The following is a 13,496-nucleotide window of genomic DNA, read 5'->3' on the forward strand; positions in this document are numbered from 1 at the left end:
ACAAAGACAAGTCCAAAGCTGCCCAGCCCTCAAGGAATTTACATTCTACTGAGGGGTAGTGGGAATACAGAGAAATAAGTCTGATTACTCAACCAAAAGTACCAATTAAATGCTTACTATATGACCCATCTCTTCTCAAAAGACCCCCAACCCACTCAAGTCCATTTTTTTTTTCACTCCCAGAACTCTCTGGGATAGAGAACTGAGATTTCTTCTATTTCTCATATTCAATGGGACAGGTTCCACAGAAGGGCTACTCCCTTGGGTTGTGAGACTGGAGACCCTTCCTATAAGGATGGAAAGAACTGGAAATAGCATGAAGAAGAGAAAACTTAGGAGGATGAAGAGCTACCAAATTCTCCCTTGTACCCAGAGGACAGTCCCAAGAGTCATGGGTGAAATTTTTGAGGTTACAGATTTAGACTTAGGGAAAGGAAAAGCATCCTAACAAAGTGGGACTGCCTCAGGAGCTGGGGGGGGTCCCTCACTGGAGAGACCAGTCCTGGGGGTGGGCTATGGAGGACACTTCTGGGCTGATCTCCAAGAGGACTCTAATGACTCTCATTCCTGAGCAACACTCACTGGTTTTGTAAGGTTCATAGATTTAGATCTGGGAGGGATTTTAGAAAATCATGAAGTTTAATTTCTTTATTTTACAAATGAGAAAATGGAGTTTTTTGAGTTAAGTGATTTTCTCATGGTCATACAGGAGGTAAATGACAGAGTAAGGATTAAACCTCTCTCTGTCTCTTTGTCTCTGTCTCTCTTCCCCCCCCCATCTCTCTCTGCCTCTCTGTCTCTCTCTGTCTCTCTCTGTCTGTCTCTCTGTCTCTCTGTCTCTCTCAACAATCCAGTTAAATGACTTACCCAAGGTTACACGGCTAATAAGCAGCTAGCTGCTAGCTGTGTAATTTGATTTGAATTCAGGTCCTCCTGACTCCTAGGCAGGGGCCACCTAGCTGGCCCCAACACTAGACACTCTAATCTCAGTATTCTTGGCAACACCACACTTTATCGGCCTGGCCCTTCATCCAAAGCTTTGTGGAAGACACACAACCCGGTGCCCTAAAGCTGAGTCTGCTAGAAGGGATAAAGACAAGGACACCAACAACTTAGGGCAAGGCAGAACTAGAGAAGAGCTCCTAAGTTGTATAAAACCATCAGTGGGGAAGGCACCCATGTCGGGGATTGTGTGGGTCCATGAGAACAAAGATGAGGAGCAGAAGAGCACAGAGCACATCTGGGGGATTGTGAAGAGATGCACCCGCCACCAAAGGTTCCTAAGGAGGGGAACTGAGGGGAACAGCAAATAAGCAGAGGATGGACTTGTCAGGACTCCCTGGGACCAGTCTCCAAATTAGGAAGCTGAGGCTTTGATGTAAACTGGATGATGACAGTGAATGAAACATTAGAGCTGGGAGGGTGCGTAGAACAGGGAAGGTCAGAGCTAGGAAACCTTAGAACAAAGAATATCAAAACTGGAGAGTCTTTAGAATAGAGAATGTCAAAGCTAGGAGCAAGCTTAGAACCTAGAATTTAGAATACTCTTGCTAGAAGGAACTGCAGATACCTCCTAATCCAATCCCCTATTTGTTGATGAAGAAACAAAGGGCCAAAAAGCTGGGGAAATGACTTGCCCAAGGTCACTCAGCAAGCTTGAGGCAGAGCTGGGCTTAGAACTCTAGATCCTTAAATTGGTCTCTCTCTTCATCCTGTTAAATTTTCCTTTTCTTTGAAAAAACTTAACACATTGGGGCAGCTAGGTGGTGCAGTGGATAGAGCACCAGCGGCCCTGGAGTCAGGAGGACCTGAATTCAAATACGGCCTCAGACAATAATTACCTAGCTGTGTGACCTTGGGCAAGTCATTTAACCCCACTGCCTTGAAAAAACATAAAAAATTTTTTAAAAAACCCAACACATTGCCTAGCACATAAGCATTTACCAAGCCCTTCTCCCCTGCCTTCTTCTCCCCTTGTGTCCCTGCCCAGAAAGGTGAAAATGCCACAGGTGCCTAGGAAACGACGTCAATTTTTGATAACTAGGTCCTCCTTGAGATTCTATTTTCTCCAATGAGTTTTATAAAAACACTGACTTCTTTTATGTTCCCAAGGCCTGGCTCTTACAATGCTGCCATTCCCCACCCAGTTTGAAGTGTTTATTCCCTCTTTGTTGATTCAGTACTTAGGAACTATGGCAACACCTATGACAAAAGAACCAACCCATTGGATGGAATGGCCAGTGTGTGGCCCAAATTCTGGGACCTTGTTTGGGGTTGTTACTAAGAGAGCCGGCAAAGACTGGGCCAAAGTCCTGGACAAAATCTTCCTCTACCCTGGTCATAGTTGACTCTTTCTGGGTCTTATGCCCAAGGTCAGCATGAGTCAACAGTGAGATGTGGCAATGACTAACTCTTACCTAATCTCAGGTTGCCTTAGGAGAAGTAAAAAAAGAAAAAAGGGATGGCTAGGTGGTACAGTGGATAGAGCAACAGCCCTGGAGTCAGAAGTTCAAATTTGACCTCACACATTTTATAATTACCTGTGTGTGAGACCTTGGGCAAGTCACTTAACCCCGTTGCCTTGCAAAAAAAGAGAGAGAGAGAGAGAGAGGCTTAGGGATCTCCAGAGCAGGAGAGGTGAGGGAGAGTCTAGTTAGTTGGACTTTCCTCTCCTCATGGGTCAACCTAAGGCAGAAAAAACTGCTCTGGTTTCTTGGGTTTTCTTGAAACCCTTTGGGCATCCTGAGGGCAACTTGCTTCTTTTCTTGGTATTGTTAGGGTTCTATACTCTTACCCTTTTTCTAGAAGTTTCTATACCATATTCTTGGGCCTCACTGGTCAATTCACAGTATCTTCCTACCTTTGATGTTAGGGATGGGAGGTCCATCTGACATGAGCAAAACTCTGGCCCCTCTCATTACAACCAATGTAATGGAGCTGTGCTGCAGAGAAGGTGATGGCACCTCAGCGTCCTCGGAGTTAATTAAGCACTTACTGTGTCCAAAGCATTGTGGTATGGGCTGGAGAGACATGGAGATAATGAGACAGTTCCTGCTCCCATTCCAGGAGCTCCCATGCGAATGAGGGACAGCATATGAAAGACTTCAGCTTGCACGTCAGGGGAAAGGTCCTGTGGTCCGAGAGGGCAGGGTTAAAGCAGATGGTCCTGCTTCTTCTTTCATGTCATTTCTACTGATTTCTATCTGGCAGTTGGGTGGCTAAACGGTTAGAGCACTAACCCTAGAGTCAGGAGGACCTGAATTCAAATATGCCCTCAGACACTTGACACCGACTAGCTGTGTGACCTTGGACAAGTCACTTCACCCTGATTGCCTCACATCTGGGGCCATCTCCATAGCTGGCCACTGAAGCCAGATGACTCCAAAGGAGAAAGTGAGGCTGGTGACTTAGCACAACCCCTCTCCCCCCACTCAAATCCAATTTATGTGCTTATCATGGCATCATCTCTTTGATATCAAGATCTTCTTTGAGGATGAAGGACAAAGGGCAGCTAGGTGGCACAGTGGACAGAGCACTAGCCCTGGAGTCAGGAGGACTTGAGTTCAAATTTGGCTTCAGACACTTAATATTTTCTTAGTTGTGTGACCTTGGATAAGTCACCTAACCCTATTGCTTTGCAAAAAAATGAGAGAGAGAGAGAGAGAGAGAGAGAGAGAGAGAGAGAGAGAGAGAGAGAGAGAGAGGACAAAAAACAACAGGTGATAAAATCCTGCAGCCTCTACAGGATTTCCTGTCAGGCTTTCTCTCCATGAGGGAAGAGTGAGGAATGGGCTACTTCCCAATATAGGGGTATCAGGCACTGGGCTAGAAACATGGCTTTTTCTAAGGTTCTTAGGTTTGGGGTCCTGGGATGTCTCCATTGACATCTGAGGAGAGATGGCGGTGGTTTAACTCTCCTGGCATGCCTACCTCCCATCTCTCCATCAGGGTGCTTTACTTAGGCTGGTTTGCTTGCCCGCTGGGTGGCAAATGGTTGGCAGTTGGTGGCTTGCCAGGGTCCAGGACAGTCTCTCCCCAGAGCCATTACAGGGTTTCTTCCTCTCCCTTGTTAAGGCTTGAAGTTCGGTTGTACCTGAGGTGTAGATCCTCTCCCCTCCCTATACTTATCCCTCCCCCTCCCAGGTGTCTCTTAAGCTTTCCTTTCTGGGGAGAAAACACACACACATGCGTGTGCGCGCACACACACACACACTACATTAAACACACATATGTTGTGTTATCACATAAATTTTGTTCATGTCCTCCAAATGAGACTCCTGGAGAGGCAGGAATTCTCTGAATCTTACCCCCCCCCCAAAGGGAAGCCTCAATTCTTTTTTTTTAATTTTACAATTTTTCCCCTAATCTTGCCCCCCCCCGCCAAGAAGGCCGTCTGATGGTCTTGACATTGTTTCCATGCTAAACATTGATCCACATTGAATGTGTCGAGAGAGAAATCCTAAAGGAAGGCTCAGTTCTTGCTTGGAGGGGAGTAGGAAAGTGGGGTGAGAGGCTAGACCCCGATGTTCTCTTTTCAGGGGAGGCATCAGAGTCCAGGAGCCTCTTAAGTATCACTGGCCTGGGGGAAGTGAGTTTTGGGTTTGTCCCTCTCAGGTTGCTATCCCTTGAGGCAAAAGAGAGCCCCAAGCTTAGATCTAGAGGCTCCACTCTTTCCACTAAATATTAGTTACACAAAATACCAGTACAGAGTGTAAACACATTTATCCAGAGAGCAAACAGAAATCAGAGAAGTTAGAGAGACAGACCAGAGAAAGGGAGAGGCGGGAGAGATAGGAAGAGAGAAACAGTGAGAAAGAAATTGAGAGAGGAAGGAGAGGGAGACAGAGAGACAGAGATAAGCCAAAAAAGGGAAGGAGGAGAAAGGAAGAGAAATGGAGAGAGACAGAATGAGAAAGAGAGAGAGGGAGAAGGAGGGATAGACAGACAAAGACAGAGAGAGACACACAGAAAGACAGACAGAAAAAGGGAAGGGGAAGGGGAAGAGAAATGGAGAGAATGAAAAAGAGAGAAAGAGAGAGGGAGATGGAGAAAGGGGAGGGGAGGGAGGCAGAGACACACACACACACACACACACACACAGAGAGAGAGAGAGAGAGAGAGAGAGAGAGAGAGAGAGAGAGAGAGAGAAAGAGAGGGTTGGAGGGAGGGAAAGAGAGACACAGAAAGACCTACAGAGATAAACAGAGACAAAGACAAAGACACAGAGCCAGAGCCAGACAGAGAGAGCAGCATATGAATAAGTGAAGGCATAGGATTGTGGGGGTGATCCCTTGGATCACCCCCATAAGCAATAGGATCAGCAGAGAAAGGCCTCCAGAAAAGGGGATGATATAGAGTTGAATTTAGTCTCCAGGTGGAATGAGCTGCATAGTGAGATGGTGGGGCCCCCCTTGCTGGAGGTCTCCATGAAGAGGTTGTGTGACCATTTGTCACCCACATAGATAACCATATACCATTTGTCAGTAGTCATGGAAAGTAGGAAGCAGAATGGTAGAAAGGAATGAAGGTTTTGGTTAAATTCTGCCTCTGCCTTGTGTGACCCAGAGCAAGTCACTTAATCTCTCTATACCTCAGTTTCCTCATTTGTAAAAGAGGACTCAACAATCAGACCTAAGGATTTTATTTGGGGAGGGGGATTCAGAGGAAAAGGTTGTGGAAGAAAAGTGAGGGAGCAGTGATAAAAATGTAAAAAGAAAGGGAAAAGAAAGGAGCATCAATGAAGCCGAACAGAAGGGAACTCAGAAAGGAATGCTTTGTTACTATTGCTTAAATTTAAGGCCCACTCTAAAAGTTTCAAACTGTCCATAATAGAGACCTAAGGTGTCACCTACAATCTTCTCTTTCTGTTCTTTGTAGAAGGAAATGTTCATATTTAGTAATGTCTACAAAGTTCATAGCAAAAAAGAAATTTTTGAAAATGAGATGTTTGGGGGCAGCTCGGTGGCACAGTGGATAGAGCACCAGCCCTGGAGTCAGGAGAACCTGAGTTCAAATCCAGCCTCAGACACAATAATTACCTAGCTGTGTGGCCTTGGGCAAGCCACTTAACCCCATTGCCTGGAAAAAAACTAAAAAAAATTGAGGTGGTTGGTTCTATAGATGGAATCTGAATATAGATTGAAACATTTTTAAAATTTTTTTTCTTAGTTTTTTTTGGGGGGCAACTAATGTGGAAATATGTTTTACATGATTGAACATGTGTGACCTTTACCAAACTGGATACTTTCTCAGGGAAGGAAGTGAGGAGGGAAGGAGAAAGAAATTTAAATGAAATTTTTTTTCAATATGTGTTAAAATTGTTTTTGCATATAATTAGGAAAAAAATTATTCATGACCCAAATATGAGCTGAGTAGATACTGTAATTAAAGGATCTGAGTTCAAATTTGTCCTCTGCCACTTATCACATTTGGAATATTGGGCAAGTCACGTCATCTCCTCCAGTCTCATTTTCCTCAAAGAATGGGTTGGATAAGATGGCCTCTTTTACTAGGCCCAGATCTCTGTTACCATGACCTTATCTTATAGAAGGAATTCCTTTCATGTTGGAGTTGGCTTAGAGAAGATCTTCAACAATTATATCTGGAAAATCAATCTATTCCTGCCCTTCCCATTCCCGCCACGGTCAATCTGCTCAGATCATCTCAGAATTTAACCAGGCCGGTCCTCTGATGGCAGATGCACAGTCCATCTCTGGACCTGCATTTGAAGTGGGACCTGCCCGAATTCCTGGTCCACTGGGGCAGTCCTCGAAGACCCTGAGAGCTGGAGCTAAGACAACAGAGGAAGACTCGAAAAGAGAAAGTAATCCAATGATACTAGTAGCCTATCGATGACTATTACTTGACCTAATGACCAACACCACCCCCTAGTGGAACATTCACTTCAGCACCGACGCCACCATCATAGCAACGTTTTCTGTTTTTCAAGAACTAGAGAATTTCTGTGAAGAGACAGAGGACAAGAGCTTGAGGGAGTGTCCAGATCAAGTGAAAGATGTTTTAAAAATTTATTTATTCATTTTGACTTTTACAATTTTCTCCCATTCTTGCTTCCCTCCCCCCACCCCTACAGAAGGTATTCTGTTAGTCTTTTCATTATTTCCATGGTATACATTGATCTCCATCTTAAAATCTTGAGGGGGAGATTGACTATACATTGATCTCATTTGAATGTGATGAGAGAGAAATCCTATCCTTAAGTAAAAAAAAATAAAGTATAGAGATAGCAAAATTACATAATAAGATAATGTTTTTTTTTAATTAAAGGGAATAGTCCTTGGTCTTTGTTCAAACTCCACAGTTCTTTCTCTGGATACAGATGGAATTTTCCATCACAGACAGCCCCAAATTGTCCCTGATTGTTGCCCTGATGAGATGAGCAAGTCCATCAAGGTTGATCATCATCCCCATGCTGCTGTTAGGATGTACAATGTTTGGAAGATTTTTTAAGTATGGAAAGAAGGCAGTGGATAAGCAGAGACTAGAGATTAGGAAAAGAGGAGGGGCGGCTAGGTGGTGCGGTGGATAGAGCACTGGCTTTGGAGTCAGGAGGACCTGAATTCAAATCCGACCTCAGACACTTAATAATGACCTAGCTGTGTGGCCTTGGGTAAGCCACTTAACCCCATTTGCCTTGCAAAAACTTAAAAAAAGAGAGAGAGAGAGAGAAAATGATTGAAAGACTGAGCCCACAGAAGGGAGGGATGGGCTCAAGGACACAAGAGGATTCAGAGTTGGTAAGGGGAAGGATCACCTTTCCTCTGGGACTGATGCAAGGGAGTTGAGAAAAGGGGAGATAATGTTAGTGAAGAGTAGCATCAGGGAAGAGAAGGAGCTCTCAGTGGAGGGTTGCAATTTTTTTTTCAATGAAGTATGAGGCCAGATCCTCTACTAAGAGGAAAGACAGAGGGGATAATTTGGAATAGACATTAAGAGGAGTGAGATAGAGAATTGGTCAGGAAGGAATAAGCAATGAGGACCTAACTGAGAACATGATCTAGAGACCAGTGGGTGATGACACCAATGACTTGATAGGGTGATACATTTTGAGAGTGTGACCTCAAAAGAGGAAAGGTTGTTGAAAAATAGTGGCAGAGGGAGGGTCTGAAAGTATCACTGAGGAAGGCAAGGCATATCTTTTCTTTCTTTTGGACCACTGAGTGGGGCCATTTTCTAAGATTCTCCTAATACCAACAAGGATGGTCATGGATTCAGTGTCATAGGGACAAATTCCCATGAAAGGAAGAAGATGGAGGGAGAGTAAGAGAAAAAGTTGAACATAAAAAGAAGTTTATTTTTGAAAGAATTGGATTTCCAGAAGGCACCGTGGTAAAGGAAGAAGAATAGGTTACGATCTCCTCCTTATAGAGACCTGAAGAACAGTTAGAAGGGTATTTGACATACTCACCACTGAAAGGACATGTTCAGCTTGTGAGGAAGTGCCCCAGTCCAGAAGACTGGCAGGGAGGGAGGTTGCTGATTATATTCATTACACTTTCCTCTCAGATTAATATTTTCTGTCCTTAGCAAATTAACAGGGTGCTTTTGGCATATTTGTCCATATCCCCAATTCTGGAGAGTTCTTTGGGGACTTAGGGAGGATCAAGCATCATCTTTTTGAGTATCCTTCCCAGTCCCTGTTATGAAAGGATCTCAACAAAGTCCGCATAACAAAATTATCTTTAAAAATTAGATTTTTATTAATATTTTAAAATTTTCATCAGCTAGATTTATCCCTCCCTTCTTCCCAGAGAGCCATCCCTTATAACAAAGAATTATTAAGAGAAAAAAAGAAGAGAAAAATTCCCAGCAAATGATCACTACTTTGAAGAAATTCAATTTAAATATAAGTTCCTACTTCTGCAAGTGCGTTCGTGTGTGTGTGTGTCTTTTTTTTGTCTTTTCTGTGGGACTTTTCCCTTCTCTTGTTATTTATAATTTCACAACATTCTTCTTTCATTGTCTTGTGCCTGTTATTTCCATTTTCATTGTTATTAGTGTCGTTGTTTTTCTGGCCCTGTTTAATCATACAAATAATTTCTTACAACATGGTGATATTCCAATATATTCATGTGCCACAATTGTTTAGCTTTCCCCCAATCAATGGAAATTTATTTTGTTTCCTGTCCTTCACATCAGTAGTAAAAAAAATGTTATCAATATTTTGGTGTATATGTAGTATTTCTTTTTGTTAATGATATTTTGGGGGTATATGCCTATTGGTGGAATGTTTGGGTCAAAGGATATGGTCATTTTTGCCATCTTATTTAAATAAATACAGTTTGCTTTCCATAGTGTTTGTTCTAATTCACAGCTTCACCCATTATGCATTAGAGTGTCTGTCTTTCCATACCCTTCCAACATAGTCAATGAGAGATAACTCATATTATTTTTGCCTTTATACAAGATATGAGGTGAAATCTCAAAGTTGCCCTTCTCTTTTTATTAGTGATTTGGAATATTCTTTTATGTGGTTGCTAATACTTTAAAACTTATTTTGAAGACTGCTTGTTTTTTACCCTGTGATCACTTATTTATTAAAGAATGGCTTTTTTGGTCATATATGCTTATTTTTCTATATTTCCATCTTTTTATTTCTTTAGTTGTTTATATATCTTGGATACAAACCCTTAGCAGAGATATGTTATACAAAGAATTTTTTTCCCCATTCTGCATTATCTTCTTATTGTAGATGCATTGATTTTGTTGGTGTAAAAGTTTTTCAATTTCATGGTATTTAATGTTGCTACTATCACACTAGATCAATTATGGTAAATTCTATACATTTATATAATTCTATATTTAATTATATTAAAAGGAATATTCTTTATGTAATAAGTTCTTGGATTTACTCATAGTCCCCACTTTCTGGGTTTTCTAATATAACATCATGTGTCATAATTGCTTGTGATTTTCTAGTTAGTAATAAAATAAAAAAAATTGCCTCTACCTCCTGCTCATGAATTCATGTCATTGCAATAGTTGTGAAGTACAAATGATCCTCTCTTCTACTTTAGCTCCAGTCACTGTTTTAAGACTTTAGATATATATTTCTAACTCAATTATCCTAATATTCTCCCTCAACCAAAGCTCATTTAATAAATCAGTCAATCAATAAACATTTATTAAATATCTATTAACTTGATAGGGAGCTAGATGGTACAGTGGATAGAGTGCCAGAACTGAAGTCAGGAAGATTCATCTTCCTGAGTTTAAATCTGGTCTCAAATACTTACTAGCTAGGTGACCTTGGGTGAGTCATTTCAACTGTTTGTCTCAGTTTGTTCATCTGTAAAATAAGCTGGGGAAGAAAATGGCAAAGTATTCTAGTACCTTTACCAAGAAAATCCCACATGGGGTCCCAAAGACAGCTGAAATGACTGAACAACTAATAAGGTAATAATTATAAAGTGCTTAGCATGGTGTTGATAAATATGTTAAATAATATTTGTTAGCTACTCTCACTACTACTACTACTACTACTACTACTACTACTACTACTACTACTGATGCAGGGAAGATGGACTCCATTCCAGGATGGAAGTGACCTTGGATTGTTCAACTTTCCTCCAGCTTCCCCCTTCCCGTACTCTCTAGCTACCTGTCCTTGCCCATTGACACTGGTGTAACAAGAAATGACATATTGGATTTAGAGGTTATGCTCCAGGGGAGAGAAAAGATCAATACATAGCTTGCCTACTGGAGAATACCTGAGCAAGGTGCTAGATCACTCCCCAAGTGATACCACTACAGAAGTGCATTTAGGAAGAGCTGCCCCTCCTTGGGTTCTCTCTTTTGGTGCTCTCCCACCTTCCTAGGCCACATATACCCAACTTCGGCCCTGCTGGAGCACCATGGGCCCCCATACCATGTGGCCGGACTAAGCCAGCCTTTATGGCTGTCTGTCCTTTCTCTCCTCTTTTTCTCTCTCTCTCACTCAAACTTCACCTAGCCTGTTCTCAAAGTGCTTACTGCTTTTCTAGGAGTTTTAATCTGTATACTTTGTAAGCCTTCTATAATAACTCCTGAGCAGTTGAAAATCCCAGGGCTTATGGGAATTTTTCACTATTCAAAGAAACTGTCAATCTTCATCCCTCTGTCTCTATTGGAGACCCTAATTCTCATCCACAACACTACATCCACTACTACTACTACTACTACTGTTATTACTACTACTACTACTGTTACTACTACTACTACTACTACTACTACTACTACTACTACTACTAGATACCAGAAACTGTGTGAAGTTTTGTTAATACAAAGACAGAAATACAATAGTCCTACCCTCAAGGAGCCAACATTTCAAAGGAGAAACAATACATACATACATAAGTAGGCACATACAAATCTATATTAGGCAGATCTAGGGTCATCTTTGGAGGAAAGGATCTGGCAGATGGTGGCTAGGGAGGAATAGTTTGTTTGGAAAGTTCCAAATTGAAAAGTGTGTGTATGTGTGTGTGTGTGTGTGTGATGATGGCAGAGGACACACCAGCAAGGTGGCCAGTGAGATGATAATGGGAGTAAATGGAAGCATGGCTTCAGCTGGTGGGTCAGATATAGGGGCCTCACAATGTGAGATACTTGCCTCTCAGGACCTAGATCTAAATTGTATTTTTGTCTTGTAAGGTAAAGCAAAACAAATGTTATCCCTTTTCTAATGAACAGCTGGCTCTTCAAATACTTGAAGTCAGCTTCCATGTCCCTGCTGATTTTTCCCTTCTCCGTTTGGAATATCCCCAGAACCTTTAAGTCATCTTCACATGGTATGATCTCCTAGGTTCCCAGAGATAGACTGTAAGCTCCTCGAGGGCAGACTGCTTTTGTAAATGCAAATCCATGAAAGCAAAGCATAATCTGAAAAAAACCCCGAAGTAATCATATTAAAAGAAAACATCATCTCCATGAAAGCAAAATGTATTGATCTAGAAGACAGTATGCGCAGAAGTGGCTTTAGCATTCTAGGTCTCCCAGAAGGACATAACAGACCAACACATCTGAGGGCCAAAATACAAGAAATAACACAAGGAAACTGCTCAGAACTTTTGAACACAGAAAACAAAGTGCTAATTAAAAAATCCCTAATTCCCAGATCAACTACAGAAAAAAACACACAAACTATGTGATATATTGTGATTAAATTGGACAATTCCATAGCTAAATAACAAATTCTATGAATCACCAGGAGAAAACAATGATGATGACAATCAACATTTATATGGCATCTGAGAGGCAGTAGGCACTGTACTAAGTGCCATTCTATTTGATCCTCATGAAAACTCTAGGAGAGCTGTTTCCCTCTTTTCCAATTCCTCCCTTTAACTTCTCACCCATTCTCCCAATGTTATTTTTTGTGTGGGTCTTATTACAGAATGGAAGGGCACATAAAAGGGGGAAGGGGTGGAAGAAGAAAGAGGGATCAATTCAAAGTTAATCATGATGGGAAAATAGCTCCTTTAGGCTCCCAAGGAGAAGAAGAAACCATGGGAGAATGGGTGAGAAGGTAAAGGGAGGATTTGGAAAAGGGGGAAAGAAAGAGGGAAAGCCTTGTTCCAGTTGTGGGAGAGAGTGGCACTGAGAAACTTTCCTATGGGAGAAGAAAGCTATTACATTTAGGCAGATAAGAACAGATATGATCTTGTGTTTGGAGTTCACCCACTCATCCTGCCTCAGAAGAAAGGGGAATCAGGGCTCCTGGGAACAATTGAAATCATTAGTCCAGCCTTCTCACTTTACAAACTCCACAGTTGTTTCTTTGGATACAGATGGGATTCTCCATTGCAGAAAGCCCCAGATTGTCCCTGATTGCTGCACTGATGGGATGAGCGAGTCCATCAAGGTTGATCATCGCCCCCATGTTGCTGTTAGGGTGTCCAGTGTTTTTCTGGTTCTGCTCATCTCACTCAGCAACAGTTCATGCAAATCCCTCCAGGCTTCCCTGAATTCCCGTCCCTACTTGGTTTCTAATAGAACAATAGTGTTCCATGACATACATGTACCACAGTTTGCTAAGCCATTCCCCAAATGATGTTCATTCACTTGATTTCCAATTCTTTGCTGCCACAAACAGAGCTGCTATGAATACTTTTTTGTACAAGTGATGTTTTTACCTCTTTTCATGATCTCTTCAGGGTATAGACCCAGTATAGATATTGCTAGATCAAATTGCTAGATGCACATTTTTATTGCCCTTTGGGTTATGAATTATGCATTCTTAATAGTAATGATTTCTCTTACAACTTCATTTTTATATTGAGTTTGTATTAAATCTTCCTACATGTTTCTTAGAACCTGATGAGCAGATCTAGAAGGAGGCAGATCCTTTAGAGCTGACCTAAGAACATGACTTGCTTTCAAAATATAAAATTACAGACCTTAAACTCTTTTCACATAAATCAGCAATATGAAATCCTTAATAACTGAATCCATCTAAATCTACTGATGCAGAGAATCATGGACATGGGGAATATTGA

The 13,496-nt window shown here is 41.7% G+C and overlaps 1 protein-coding gene across 1 annotated transcript in view; it reads left to right on the plus strand.

Annotated features, from left to right (window-relative positions):
* The first annotated feature begins 1,178 nt into the window (after nucleotides 1–1,178).
* Nucleotides 1,179–13,496, plus strand: part of LOC141499600 (galactosylceramide sulfotransferase-like) — a 38,283-nt gene continuing 25,965 nt past the window's right edge. Inside the window, exon 1 of the mRNA XM_074202261.1 lies at nucleotides 1,179–1,276. Within this exon, the coding sequence (XP_074058362.1) occupies nucleotides 1,179–1,276 (98 nt within the window). The remainder of the gene's footprint in view (nucleotides 1,277–13,496) is intronic.

Source organism: Macrotis lagotis, chromosome X (assembly GCF_037893015.1).
Source record: "Macrotis lagotis isolate mMagLag1 chromosome X, bilby.v1.9.chrom.fasta, whole genome shotgun sequence".
Classification (NCBI taxonomy): Eukaryota; Metazoa; Chordata; class Mammalia; order Peramelemorphia; family Peramelidae; genus Macrotis; species Macrotis lagotis.